At 40.0% G+C, this 14,801-nt stretch overlaps 1 protein-coding gene across 1 annotated transcript in view; it reads right to left on the minus strand.

Moving 5' to 3' along the window:
- Positions 1-6,454: 6,454 nt before the first annotated feature.
- Positions 6,455-14,801, minus strand: part of GALNT9 (polypeptide N-acetylgalactosaminyltransferase 9) — a 657,891-nt gene continuing 649,544 nt past the window's right edge. The window contains exons 10-11 of the mRNA XM_077293342.1: positions 11,878-12,045; positions 6,455-9,665 (exon numbers count right to left, since the gene is read on the minus strand). Of these exons, the coding sequence (XP_077149457.1) occupies positions 9,519-9,665; positions 11,878-12,045 (315 nt within the window). The 3' untranslated portion in view covers positions 6,455-9,518. The remainder of the gene's footprint in view (positions 9,666-11,877; positions 12,046-14,801) is intronic.

Genomic DNA, 14,801 nt, shown 5'->3' on the forward strand with positions numbered 1-14,801 from the left:
GGGTTAGGGCTAAGGTAAGGGTTAGGGTTAGGGCTAGGGTTAGGGCTAGGGTTGGGGCTAGGGTTAGGGATAGGGTTAGGGTTAGGGCTAAGGTAAGGGTTAGGGTTAGGGCTAGGGTTAGGGCTAGGGTTGGGGCTAGGGTTAGGGTTAGGGCTAGGGTTAGGGTTGGGGCTGGGGATTCGGTTAGAATTGGGGGTTTCCACTGTTTAGGCACATCAGGGGCTCTCCAAACGCGACATGGTGTCAGATCTCAATTCCAGCCAATTCTGTGTTGAAAAAGTAAAACAGTGCTCCTTCCCTTTCGAGCTCTGCCGTGTGCCCAAACAGGGGTTTACCCCAACATATGGGGTATCAGCGTACTCAGGACAAATTGGACAACAACTTGTTACCCTTGGGAAAATAAAAATTTGGGGGGCTAAAAAAACATTTTTGTGGGACAAAAATGATTTTTTTATTTTCACGGCTCTGCATTATAAACTATAGTGAAACACTTGGGGGTTCAAAGTTCTCACAACACATCTAGATAAGTTCATTTGGGGGTCTAGTTTCTAATATGGGGTCACTTGGGGGTTTCTACTGTTTAGTTACATCAAGGGCTCTGCAAATACAACGTGACGCCTGCAGACCAATCCATCTTAGTCTGCATTCCAAATGGCACTCCTTCCCTTCCGAGCTGTGCCATGCGCCCAAACGGTGGTTCCCCCCCACATATGGGGTATCAGCGTACTCAGGAAAAATTGCACAACAACTATTGGGGTCCAATTTCTTCTGTTACCCTTGGGAAAATAAATAATGGGGTGCAAAAAGATCATTTTTGTGAAAAAATATGATTTTTTATTTTTATGGCTGAGCATTATAAACTTCTGTGAAGCACTTGGTGGGTCAAAGTGCTAGCCTCACATCTAGATAAGTTCCTTCGGGGGTCTACTTGCCAAAATGGTGTCACTTGTGGAGGGTTTCAATGTTTAGGCACATCAGGGACTCTCCAAACGCAACATGGCGTCCCATCTCAATTCCAGTCAATTTTGCATTGAAAAGTCAAATAGCGCTCCTTCCCTTCCGAGCTCTGCCATGCGCTCAAACAGTGGTTTACCCCCATATATGGGGTATTGGCGCACTCAGGACAAATTGTACAACAACTTGTTGGGTCCATTTTCTCCTGTTACCCTTGGTAAAATAAAACAAATTGGAGCTGAATAAATTTTGTGTGAAAAAAAGTTTAATGTTCATTTTTATTTAAACATTCCAAAAATTCCTGTGAAACACCTGAAGGGTTAATAAACTTCTTGAATGTGGTTTTGAGCACCTTGAGGGGTGCAATTTTTAGAATGGTGTCACACTTGGTTATTTTCTATCATATAGACCCCTCAAAATTACTTCAAATGTGATGTCATCCTTAAAAGAAATGGTGTTGCAAAAATGAGAAATTGCTGGTCAACTTTTACTCCCTAACAAAAAAATGTTGTTTCCAAAATTGTGCTGATGTAAAGTAGACATGTGGAAATGTTACTTATTATGTATTTTGTGTGACATATCTCTGTGATTTAAGGGCATAAAAATTCTAAGTTGGAAAATGGCAAAATTTTCAAAATTTTCGCCAAATTTCAATTTTTTTCACAAATAAACGCAAGTTTTATCGAAGAAATTTTACCACTGTCATGAAATACAATATGTCATGAGAAAACAGTATCAGAATCATCAGGATCCGTTGAAGCGTTCCAGAGTTATAACCTCATAAAAGGACAGTGGTCAGAATTGTAAAAATTGGCCCAGTCATTAAAGTGCAAACCACCCTTGGGGGTAAAGGGGTTAAAAATGGCATGGGATCCCGCCCGTGTTTGACAACCAGCCAAGGTAAAGCAGGGGACCAGGGATATTGGCCCCCAGCCTAAATATAGCAGCTCGCAGCCAATTCTGGCTCTTTGTTTGGCTCTTCCCACTTGCCCTGGTGCGGTGGCAAGTGGGTTAATGGTTGTGGGGTTCATGTCAGCTCTTTTATAGCAGCTAACATCAAGCCCAAAGATTATTAATAGAAAGGCGTCTATAAGTCATTACTAATCCCATAGTTATGTTTTAAAAAAAAGAACAGTCAGAATAAAATCCTTTATTTGATAGAAAGACAGATTCCTTTATTTGAAATAAAAAAGCACAGTTTGACTCACTTTATGCCTAATCCACCAATGCCCATGTTGCCTGTAAAAAAGAAAAAAAATAAACAACCATATCCTTCACCTGTCAGACGTGAAGATAATCCACACTGTCACACAATGATTCAAATAATTTGGAGAGCAGTTACATCAGTAACTACTCTCCTGATCAACTGGCTCACATTGCAGCTTACTACAGAGATAAGGGAACAGAACTGAGTTTACTACAGAGATATGGGAGCAGAACCAAGCTTACTACAGAGATATGGGAGCAGAAACATGCTTACTAAGTGTACTACAAGGATACAACAACAGACCCAAGCCTCCTGTATACAGTAGATATGGGAAAAAAACCAAGCTGACTGCATACATATGGCACCAGAATCCAGATTACTACATAGATACGGTTACAAAGGCAAGCTTACTGCATAGATATGGTACCAAAACCAAGCTCACTACTTAGATATAGTACCGTAACTGATCTTACTATATAGATATGGGAACATAACCAAGCTTACTGAATAGATACTGGTGCAAAACCAGGTTTACTACATAGATACAGTACCATAACCCATCTCACTACATATACAAAAGTTTCCTAGTGAGGCTCTTTTGAACACCAACTTTAAAAAAAATACCATTTGGAAATTTTATTTCTGTCTAAGGATATGATATGGACATCTTTGTGTGGTTCACACAAACACACAATCCCTGTAAACAGACGGACATGTGAGCAGCCCCATAGGAAATAATGGGTGCATGTTGTATCAATGAAAAAAAATGGATACAAAACATACCGGAAACATAAACATGTGAAGGAGGCCTTATGGTGACATAGCTACGTCAAGTTGCAAGAAAGGGTCATCATTTCACTTGTCTTTTTCTAAACATAGAAAGACAAATGTAATTCCCTAACACATATGTGAACCAGTGCTTATAGACAGGACAGATTAAGATAGCCAGGGCTCCGGGCAGTTTAGAAGGTATGGGCCCTCCCATGTCACATGATCCCCTTTGATAGGTCATGTGAGTAGCACACAGGTGCTCTGGTGCACATCTGCCATGCAAATTTTTTCCTTATGTAGAGCACTATAGATAACATAGCGCTATACATAATAGAGCAGGGGTGGGAGATTAATTTTCCCAAGAGGCCAAATGAGAGACCGTGACTTTTGTGTACTCTGGAACAATAGGCTGACATTAATTCTGCTAAATATTAATATTAACATATTAATTATAATTATTTTTTATATTAATTGTATGACTTAATATTGAGCAGAACTAAGTGTGCCGACATCCCCTATAGACAGTATGAGCCCCCACATAGTCCTCTACATAGCCCCCAATGAATAACCAAAGCAATCATACTATGGGGCCCTTATACATGTAAAGGTACCTCCACACTCAGCGACTTTACAACGAGAACGACAGCGATCCGTGACGTTGCAGCGTCCTGGATAGCGATCTCGTTGTGTTTGACACGCAGCAGCGATCTGGATCCTGCTGTGATATCGCTGGTCGGAGCTAGAAGTCCAGAACTTTATTTGGTCATCAGATCGGTGTGTATCGTTGTGTTTGACAGCAAAAGCAACGATGCCTGCAATGTTTTACAATGGTAACCAGGGTAAATATCGGGTTACTAAGTGCAGGGCCGCGCTTAGTAACCCGATATTTACCCTGGTTACCATTGTAAAAGTAAAAAAAAAAAACACTACATACTCACCTTCTGATGTCTGTCACATCCCCCGGTGTCCACAGGGTTAAACTGCTTTCGGCAGGAGCGCTGCTAAATGCACGCGCTGCTGCCGAGAGCTTCCCTGCACTGACTGTCAGTGCCGGCCGTAAAGCAGAGCACAGCGGTGACGTCACCGCTGTTACTGCCGGGTGCCGGTGCTGACACATTCAGTGCAGGGAAGCTCTCGGCAGCAGCGCAGCATTAGCAAGCGCTCCTGCCGAAAGCAGTTTAACCCTGTGGACGCCGGGGGACGTGACAGACATCAGAAGGTGAGTATGTAGTGGTTTTTTTTTACTTTTACAATGGTAACCAGGGTAAATATCGGGTTACTAAGCGCGGCCCTGCACTTAGTAACCCGATGTTTACCCTGGTTACCCGGGTGCTGCAGGGGGACTTCGGCATCGTTGAAGACAGTTTCAACGATGCCGAAGTCGTTCCCCTGATCGTTGGTCGCTGGAGAGAGCTGTCTGTGTGACAGCTCCCCAGCGACCTAAACAGCGACGCTGCAGCGATCGGCTCGTTGTCTATATCGCTGCAGCGTCGCTGAGTGTGATGGTACCTTAAACCATAACAAAAAAATACTTTAAAAAAATTCTCTTTATTTATCTAGTTTAAAAGCCTAGTCAGGCAGGTGTGATTTTTTGTGCTTTGAGGTACTTTCTTTACTCACTTGTAGTTTGAGAGTCCTTGATACCTCCCTATCCATGGGACAGAATGCTGCTGCAGCTACGGAAATGACAGGAGACCATAGGTCTGGTTCAACAGGTTCGACTTTACTGTGTAATACAGATACAAGCAATTGCGGATACAAATTGAGATAGAGTCCCTTTTTGATGATGTTCCCTTGATCCTGTGTGTTATCTTATCAGTCCTTGACTCCATTCTGCCTGACCTGCCCCCACCAAAAAATCTTCTGTTGGTCCCAGGAGATTCCTAGCCAGCATAAAGGTACCTTCACACGAAACGACGCTGCAGCGATAGCGACAACGATGCCAATCGCTGCAGCGTCGCTGTTTGATCGCTGGAGAGCTGTCACACAGACCACTCTCCAGCGACCAACGATGCCGAGGTCCCCGGGTAACCAGGGTAAACATCGGGTTGCTAAGCGCAGGGCCGCGCTTAGTAACCCGATGTTTACCCTGGTTACCAGCGTAAAATGTAAAAAAAACAAACAGTACATACTCACATTCGCGTCCGCCGGCGTCCGCTTCCTGCACTGACTGACTGACTGAGCGCCGGCAGTAGCAGGGCACAGCGGTGACGTCACCGCTGTGCTGTGCTTTCACTTTCACTTTGCGGCGCTCAGTCAGTGTGGGAAGCAGACGGCGGGGGATGTGAATGTAAGTATGTACTGTTTGGTTTTTTTACATTTTACACTGGTAACCAGGGTAAACATCGGGTTACTAAGCGCGACCCTGCGCTTAGTAACCCGATGTTTACCCTGGTTACCAGTGTAAAATATCGCTGGTATCGTTGCTTTTGCTGTCAAACACAACGATACACGGCGATCGGACGACCAAATAAAGTTCTGAACTTTATTCAGCGACCAGCGACATCACAGCAGGATCCTGATCGCTGCTGCGTGTCAAACTAAACGATATCGCTAGCCAGGACGCTGCAACGTCACGGATCGCTAGTGATATCGTTACAAAGTCGTTTTGTGTGAAGGTACCTTAACAGTTTCCTTGAAGCCTATCAACCTTCCCTTTCGCGGTGACCCAGCTGATATCTTCCTTACAGGGGAGACAGAAATATGGTGCTCAATACCTCTTCCATGCCCTTGGCCCAAGACTGTCCTGGCGTCCACACGAAGCTTGAGATGTGTATTACTACTGTTAAGAGACTTGAACTGAAGGACCCCTTCCGCTTCTGCTACACCAGTTTTCTTAGAACCCGTTGGCACTGTCATTATCTTGCACTTCTTGTCAGTCCTAAACTCCTTACTCACTCTCCCCCACTCCTGCCTTAACTGACCAAACTACTGTAGAAAATGCTTCCCCTATAAATTAGTGGCTGCAACCCTCAGCATTCAGCTTCAGTAAGGCTGGTTATAAAGAATAGAGAGGTCCCAATGGTTGCTAATTTTAGGCTGGTGGGGTCAATATCCATGGCCCCTTACCAGCCCCCCAGCTGTCTGCTTTAGCAAGGATGGTTGTCAAAAAAAGGGGGATCCCATGCCTATTTTTAATTATTAAAAAAAACAGCTTGAGGACCCCTCTATTTTTGATAACAAGCCTTGCTGAAGCTGAGGGTTACATTCCGCAGCTGTCACTTTTGCCTGACTGGTTATCAAAAATGCAACAGAACCCATGCTGTTTCTTTTACTTATTTATTTATAGTGCAGGCAGCGGCTTATAAATACTCCCATTAGCTGTGCCTGCTCTCACTGTTATTAGCGGCAGCAAGTGTAGGCTGATGGGAGTAGTAGTCCAATCAGCCGAAGACCGCTGACGCTGTTATCAGATCAATATAACACTCAACATTCTCCCCTGCTCCCTCTAATCACGAAAACTGTCACCACACATACCAGACACACTGATGTCTGAAAGAGGCCTTACAGATAGCAGTAAGTAGACAGAAATTGATAATTTATTTCCATGAAATAAGGGATTACAAAAAAAATCAGCGCTCTGAGTCCTATGCCTGTTGGTACTAGTCTGTGACCAAAAATCAGCTCAAACCTGGAGCTGAAGAATCATTGCTGAAAGTAGTCTAGGCTGAGGAATGTAATACTATTTATGTTTAGATCACCTTAAAGGAGTTATACATGATTTTAATATATGTCTGCTTTCTTCTAGAACCAGCTTAGCTGCACTAAGATATATGGGTGGGGGTTAGATATATTATTATATTTAGCTTAGTGACATGTGACACTGTTTTTGGAAAGAAAACAGCCAAGTTTATTGATTCTTATATAAACCCTTTAAAGAGGACCTGTCATAATATTTGAACCTCAACTAAAGGTATTAGTATAAAACTCCTTTAATTCTTATTACATTCATACCTCAATAGTAGAATTTTTGAGGGTTTTTGAATAATCTATCTTTCAAAGTTTAAGCTCAAGTGCTTCGGGGTGGGCACTTCACTCCTCCGCTCTACTGGACTTCACCACCCACCACAGGTCTCCAGTCAATGGTTAACAGGTTGCCCTTCCCTCAATGACTTGTCTTCCCTGATCAGACCCTGTCTTTGCTCAGGTTCTTTTCATCAGATGGGGCAGTGCCTACACAAAGAGCTCATGATAACATTGTATAACCAATGTATCAGCTTGCACAACCTAATTAGGAACTCACCGCACAGGTGGCATCATTGCCTGGGTTTGTTGCAATGACGCAGCCTACTCAGTGACCACTTAATGACTTTGTGGGAGTTGGTACATTGATCTTACAATGTCATCAGGAGCTCACTGTACAGGTGCTATGCCTGCTGATAGAACCCGAGCAACGACAACACCTGCACAGCTGAGATGGGCCACTGAGGCATGAGTGATCAATCAATCAATCAACAACAGGAGGCCTTCAGTTGGCTACAAAGTACAGCAGATCTGAGAAGTGAAGTGCATGGACTGATACACTTGAGAATAAAACTTCAAAAATAATTTATCAAAAATGCCTCAACGAAATTGTACTAGAAAGGTATGAATGTAATAAGCAATAAAAGAGGCTTTACTTTCATACCTATAGTTAAGGGTCGAATATCCTGCTGACAGGTCCTCTGTAAAGAAATCTTTCTAATCAGCATTAAGTCAGTATTTTCTATCTTTCGTATCAGCATTAAAAAAGCCAAAAGAGAAGAATGTTTGGCTTTTTCCTTTTTAATTCCAAGCTATAAAACACATCTTCTAAAGTTGATATCATGTTGTTGTTGTATATACATTGTACACATAAAATTCCAAATGACACCATTTCCAGTAGACATTTTTTATTGTGTGAAGAATTTCAGGACTTCAAATGATGACTGACATAATAGTTATTATTTTTTTTTTTTTAAAGAAACTCTTAACTATGTATATCAGTCCAGGTGGTGTGAATCACAAGATTGATTCTAAAAAGGTGAAAAATGCAAAATCGTATTTGTTAATACACAATAATCTCCATTGGACAACTGATTCGAGTCAGGCAAAGCGCTATAGAAACTGATGGGATATTGTCTAAAATGCAGTAAATATTTGTTGTGGCACCAAGGAGCTTAAGAAGGGTCTTTTTTTTACAAAGAGCACCATGCCTATCCATAGGCTCTGTCTGTTATTGCAGTTAATGCTCATTCAAGAAAATGGTGTTGAGTTGCAATATCTGTCTTAGCCTATAAAACAAGAGTGCTGCCGGTTTTTAAAAGTGAAGGACAAATTATCCTTTTTAGCTGATGAACATTCACTATCTGCTTAGTACTTAAACACATTAAATATTTATCATACAATATAGAGTCATGTATAGTAAGAGTTAATTTGTTGATTTTAACCATTCAGATATATGTAGCAAAAGTGCTTAGCTCAAGGCTTTCAGTTTGATACTTTAGATTACTGTTTAGACAAAGGACCAAGAGCACATAGTGTTTTATAGTCACATCTGGGGTACGTAAGTTTTTGTTTGACAAAGAACAGTTGAGTTCAGATGCAGAAGGTTAAGCCTACTTTCATTAGATAAAATTTGAGTGTTGTAATTAATACAAGGAGCTCCTCTGGATGAAAATCTAGTCCACTATAAACAGTCATATATTAACTTTTCTTGGATGCTCCCCATTCCAAATGTAATATACATTTAAATGATTGGGATAATCTCCTCAAACTATTATCATTTGAAAATTTCACCAAAAAATCTAATTTTGGGTACATTGTTAATTACTCATGAATCTGTGCAATTTTAATTTAACATTTTTTTATAAAATTATTGACTAAACTACATCACAACATTGATGGCGTCAGATGTATTCCTTAAGATGTAGGACATATTAAGTGTAAATCCAGGCATCACATTGATCAAGGTTTTAGTGTTTGTCAACAGTCCAGATTGAACAATAAGTTAATTTTACTGTTGGCCTATGAATTAAATTGTATCTGAAGAAATACTGTGATTTGCTACATGTTCACTATGGTGCAGAGTAAGTTCTTGACCAAGCGATACCTTCACAATGGCCACGTCAATGCCTTTATCATCTTGTTAGGGTAATGACTGCAAAGAGATTTCTTGCCCATTGGTGATTATTGCTTACTTACATTTGCATGTTATTTACATAATATTTAGCACAATTAATGACACATGCTGATGTGGGGGATGCTCTGTTCTTTTGTATAGGAAGTACAATAAAAAGGCACATGATCATTCATTGTAGGAATTGTGCACCAGTCTGTAACATAAAATTTACCAGCAGAGAAGCCTGTCACTTATACCCTTTTGAAGTACAAACTCTTTCCATTCTTTTAATCCTCCAGCTTTTACGTGCTCTGTTCATCTCTTCCTTTTGGTATTTCCACACATGATCCATGACAGCCTATCCACATAGTAGGGTGGCTCTTATCATGTAATGTACAGTGGTCCTTCAGCAGATGGTAGAATATGTCCTCTTTTCTTGTAATTAACCAAGAAGGCATCTCTGTATGTTCCTCAAATCTAAAAAGAACACCCTTGCTGCTATAGCCATCAATTCCGACCATGTTTTATCCAGTTTCTGATAATCCATTTCTGTCCTGAGCATCTCTGAACCACTAGTCTCAGTCCAAAATTAGCATCCTTAGACATCTCCACTTCTAGACAGCGACCCGTGTCCCTGCTGACAATGGGGCTATTCTGTATGCAGGATAGAAAGCAGAATTTAGAATCTCTGACATCAGATTCTAGTAATGCAACACATGCAAAAGATATAATGGTTTGAAATGCCGTATTCCATGTATTTCTCTATTAGTAAAATGTAACAACATAAAACATAGGTGCACACAGGTAGAAAAATGTTAAATGATTAATAATAGAACTACCAAAAATTAATGAATGTTAAACAGAAAGTATCTCATATAAATATGATCTGTATTAGTCAGAAAACTATATCAAACCCATAGTATATAAAAGCAGGACTATCCGTACACCAACAGAAATTACCAGATGGTCCTACCGGTGTATATATTGAGTATACAAAAACAGAGTATAATCACAAAGTAAAATGTGACAATCAATAATCTAATAACATGGGAGTGTCAATGAACATTATTGTGTAACAATGCATACAAGTCAACCCCAGCCTACATGTTTCTGCATACAAAAAGGCCTTGATTCTATCACCCAGTCTGAATGAGTAGGCAGGATAAAGTGTGAGGTGCCTGATTCATTAAAATGTGCTTGTCTCATAATGAATCAGGTGAAGCGTGAAGTGGTGTATGTCTCTGCACCTCGACGCAAATCATATTTCAATCAAACTTACTCTGGAGTCAGATTTGAGATGTAAGGAAAACCACCCCTTGCTATAAATTTGACCAGCAGGGATTGATCTCTCCCACCGCAGATGCCCCCATCATGTTAGAATTGGGCAATTTTAAAGAAAAAATGCTCAAATTAATAAAATTTTTGAAGCAAAAATGTGGTCACCTTTCAAAGGTTTTTTAGGCTGAGTTTTGCTGTAAAAGCTTTGACAAATCGAGGTCAAACTGTTTACCAAGGCCAACAATTTCATATACTCCAAAGGACCAGCCATCTGTCTGATCAGATTATTGATGGCTCATTTTGTGGCTCTACTGATGTTAGGGGGGTCTGCTGTATAGTTTCAATATACACCTGTAAGATCATCTGCATACTTGTCTTGTTGTGTATACTCATAGTCATGTATTTTACATACTATTGGCTTGGCATAGTTTTGCTGACCAATAAAGAAAATAAAATATAATATACAGTAAGTACTGTGTACAAGTTTTAGGCAGTTGTTGAAAACAATTCTGCAAACTAAAAAAACATTCAAAAATAGAAGTGATAGTTTATTTTTATTAATTAAAAAGATGCATAGTGAAAGAACACAAGAGTAATCAAAATCAAATCAATATTTGGTGTGATTACCTTTTGTCTTTAAAACATCAATACTTTATTAATGAGGTACTTTCAAAACGCAGTAATTAAAAGGAAATAGTGAGCAAACAAAGGCGACAATGATTAAGGCTCCTAGCTGAGCTGATTTGGTTGGCATCTCCAGGATTTGTGGTGGCCATTGTTCGCGTCTTTTTAATGTACTAATGTACTAAATAAATTTCTCCTTTTTTAACATTTTATTTTTTTTTCACTGAATTTCATCCCACCTTTTTTCTTTTCGATTTGCCAAGTGTGTCATGTTATGGTGTTATGTAAGGAAAAACAAGCAATGGATATAGGCAATCAGGAAATTATAATATTAAGATTTGATTGGATTACATATTTTTAATATATTTTTTTTATTTTTACTACTGAATGTACAAACATACATTTTGTCCCTGAAGGAGTTTAAACAGTATTGAGTAAGTAGTTCTGAAGTAGCGAAACTTATGAAGTGCTGCCATACAGTAATATAAACCTTGCTTAGTATTAATCACTAAGAGCTTAGGGAATATAACTTGAATGTGGTTCGTGTAGGTGTACATTCTGCTTGTCAGTGCTGCGGCTGTACAAGATGTGCATACTTCAATTCTTCACAATTTTAGGAATCTTCCTTTAATACCTGGCAACAATTAAAGTGTAACTGTTGTATTAATTATTTTTTCTGGAAATCTATAGTACACATGAAATTAAGCAACCTTATAATATAATTTATCAGAGAACTCTTCTTCTTTCTCTGAAAGGACTGATCATTTATTTACAAAACTTATTTACATTCTCAATTCACTGGTAAAATCTGTATTCAGTGAAGACAGATTTTGACACTGCAGGGACTTTATGTAGATGGAAGGGGGAGAAGGGAGGAGGAGATATGTATTCAGCTCCTCCCACTTCCTTGCAATCTTATTAGTTACCTTTTAAGATAAAGCATTTACATTTAACAACTTCCCACCTGTGTGAAATCCCATAGTTTCTGAGTTGGTCTAGGGACATCATCACATTTCTTCAGAGTAGGGGTTCTTCCTTTGCCATCGTCAATGAGACACTTTGTATCTGGTAAGAAGGCAGTGGAGCCAAGGGGACCTAATTGTAGCAGCCCCTCAGTGCTATATCGTACCAACTGTATGAAAATAAAAGGAGAAATCAGTCAGTGAATTTTCTTCTGCTAATATTGAAGGCATAGAATATTACACTAGATTCTGGCCTAGGAAGGATATGAAGATCATCAGTATGGACATTGGACAGGCTAGGAATTTGGTTATCTTACTTATTCACTAGGTTTTTATACTTTCACATATACTTGCTGCTCACCATTGGCTGCATACAACATTGCTTCCAGCAGACATTGATTTCCCCACGTGAACACACTGTGCTGTTTTAAACAATCACTTTGCTTTTACTCACCATATGCTCCACTGACATAGACTGTTAACATCTTTTCCTGACTGTGTTGGCTCAACCACTGTATAATAACTGTCCGTTCCTGAAAACCTTAGTTTGTGATATCTCTGACAGTAGGGAATAACTCTGCAGAAAGCACATGACGCAGATGGTGTAACGTGGTGACACCTGACACTTTCATTTAGTGCATTCATGCAGAGCTGAGACTGTTGATGATCAGAATGGAAACCACTCTGGATTTTAACTATTTTAAGAAGGGAACATAAGATTTTTCTTTATTTCAGAAACTACATATAACTCTTTCTGAAATTGATATTTTTCACCTTTGTTTGGACATGTCACTGATGAATAAATCTGTCATGTATAACTATAGGTGTTCTGGCAATTGCAGCATTGCTATAGTTTAGAAAATTAATGGTCAATTTTAAATATATTCCTTGATTATTAGGCAATGTGCACTTCCAGTGTACAAGATTGGCAGACATATTTTATGCAGACACTAAGTAGAGTTGATGCATATACTAAAAATGGAGTTTTAGTCTATCCTTGATAATTCCCATCTGCTTAATATATTATTCTTTATTTTTATATAGCACTATCATATTCCACAGCGCTTTACAGACATTATCATCGCTGTCCCCAATGGGGCTACACTCTAAGTTCCCTATCAGTATTAGTGTTGAGCATTCCGATACTGCAAATATCGGGTATCGGCTGATATTCGCTGTATCGGAATTCCGATACCGAGTTCCGATATTTTTGGGATATCGGAAATCAGAATCGGGATCCATATTCATGTAAAAAATAAAGAATAAAAATAACAAATATGGATATACTCACCCACCGACGGCCCCTGGCTCTCAGCGGTGCAACCGGCAGCCTCCGTTCCTAAGAATGCAGTGAGTGTAGGACCTGCGATGATGTCGCGGTCTTGTGATTGGTCGCGTGAACCCTCATGTGACCGCGACGTCATCGAAGGTCCTTCACTCACTGCATTCTTAGGAACGGAGGCTGCCGGTTGCACCGATGAGAGCCAGGGGCCGTCAGTGGGTGAGTATATCCATATTTTTTATTTTTATTCTTTATTTTTTACATGAATATGGATCCCAGGGCCTGAAGGAGAGTTTCCTCTCCTTCAGACCCTGGGAACCATCCAGGATCGCTCCCTATAACGTTCCGATATTTGTGTCCCATTGACTTGTATTGGTATCGGATATCGGTATCGGCGATATCCGATATTTTTTGGATATTGGCTGATCCAATCCGATACCGATACTTTCAAATATCGGAAGGTATCGCTCAACACTAATCAGTATGTCTTTGGAATGTGGGAGGAAACCGGAGTGCCTGGAGGAAACCCACGCAAACAACATACAAACTCTTTGCAGATGTTGTCCTTGGTGGGATTTGAACCCACGACTCCAGTGCTGCAAGGCTGCAGTGCTATCCACTGAGCCACCGTGCTGCTTCTCTCCCTGCCAATATCATCAATACAGTACACAATTATACAGTAAATATAATGCTTATTTTAGACTGGCTGATAATTGGGCAAAGTGTATTTTTAGCAATGAAAAATATTTAGAATTGAGAGTCCTCAGTGGTGGATACCTTTTAATGGCTAACTGAAAAGATGGTAACAAATTGCAAGCTTTCGAGACTACTCAGGTCCCTTCATCAGGCATAGACTAATACAAATTCTGAAGAATCACATATTTATGCACAATACAGCCCAGAAATAATATCATAGATAAGACAGTTGAAGTGAAGCAGAACTACGATTATGTGAGAGTGATAAACAGTTGTATCCATAAATATTGAAACAGTTCATAGATAAGGAGTGTGAATGTTTTATTGTCCTCTGATTGGGGTCTCCTGTGTTATGATGCCCCCTCCCACACACAACTACATGGTCTAAGGAGCAAATTCCTTAATTGATGTAAAAAGACAAAAATCCATGTGACACATTAATTCCTGCACTAAGTGTGTCAAAGGTCATCATCAGTTTATATTCCCAGACTCTACTGTCTCTCTGAGATTTGAAATGACCCTTTAATACAAGTAATTTCATGTCCATTATGCTGTGATCAGGGAGACCAAAATGTGTTGTCTCAGATAGATCTATTCTTTTTTCTCTTATTGTGTGGCAATGAGAGTTCATCCTTGTTCTCAGTTTTTGCCCTGTCTCCCTTACAATGCTCATTCCTGACTATTAGACCATCTTAACAAGCCATCAATCACATCTACAAATTAGCAAAACAGGTGTTTTTTGGGTATGCTGATTTTTAGCCAGCTAAAAAAAATCATCACTCACGGCATCATAATAGCCTGTGTAAAGAGAACATGCGCTGCCGAGAACATTGATATTCTGTGTACTCAGAATTATGGTTGGGAATCCTCTCTGGATGTTTAAACCACTGCATCGGTGGCTGGTTAACAGCTGCAATCAATATGTTTAAACCCAGTCAGAGGCTCAGT

Source organism: Ranitomeya variabilis, chromosome 1 (assembly GCF_051348905.1).
Source record: "Ranitomeya variabilis isolate aRanVar5 chromosome 1, aRanVar5.hap1, whole genome shotgun sequence".
Taxonomy (NCBI): Eukaryota; Metazoa; Chordata; class Amphibia; order Anura; family Dendrobatidae; genus Ranitomeya; species Ranitomeya variabilis.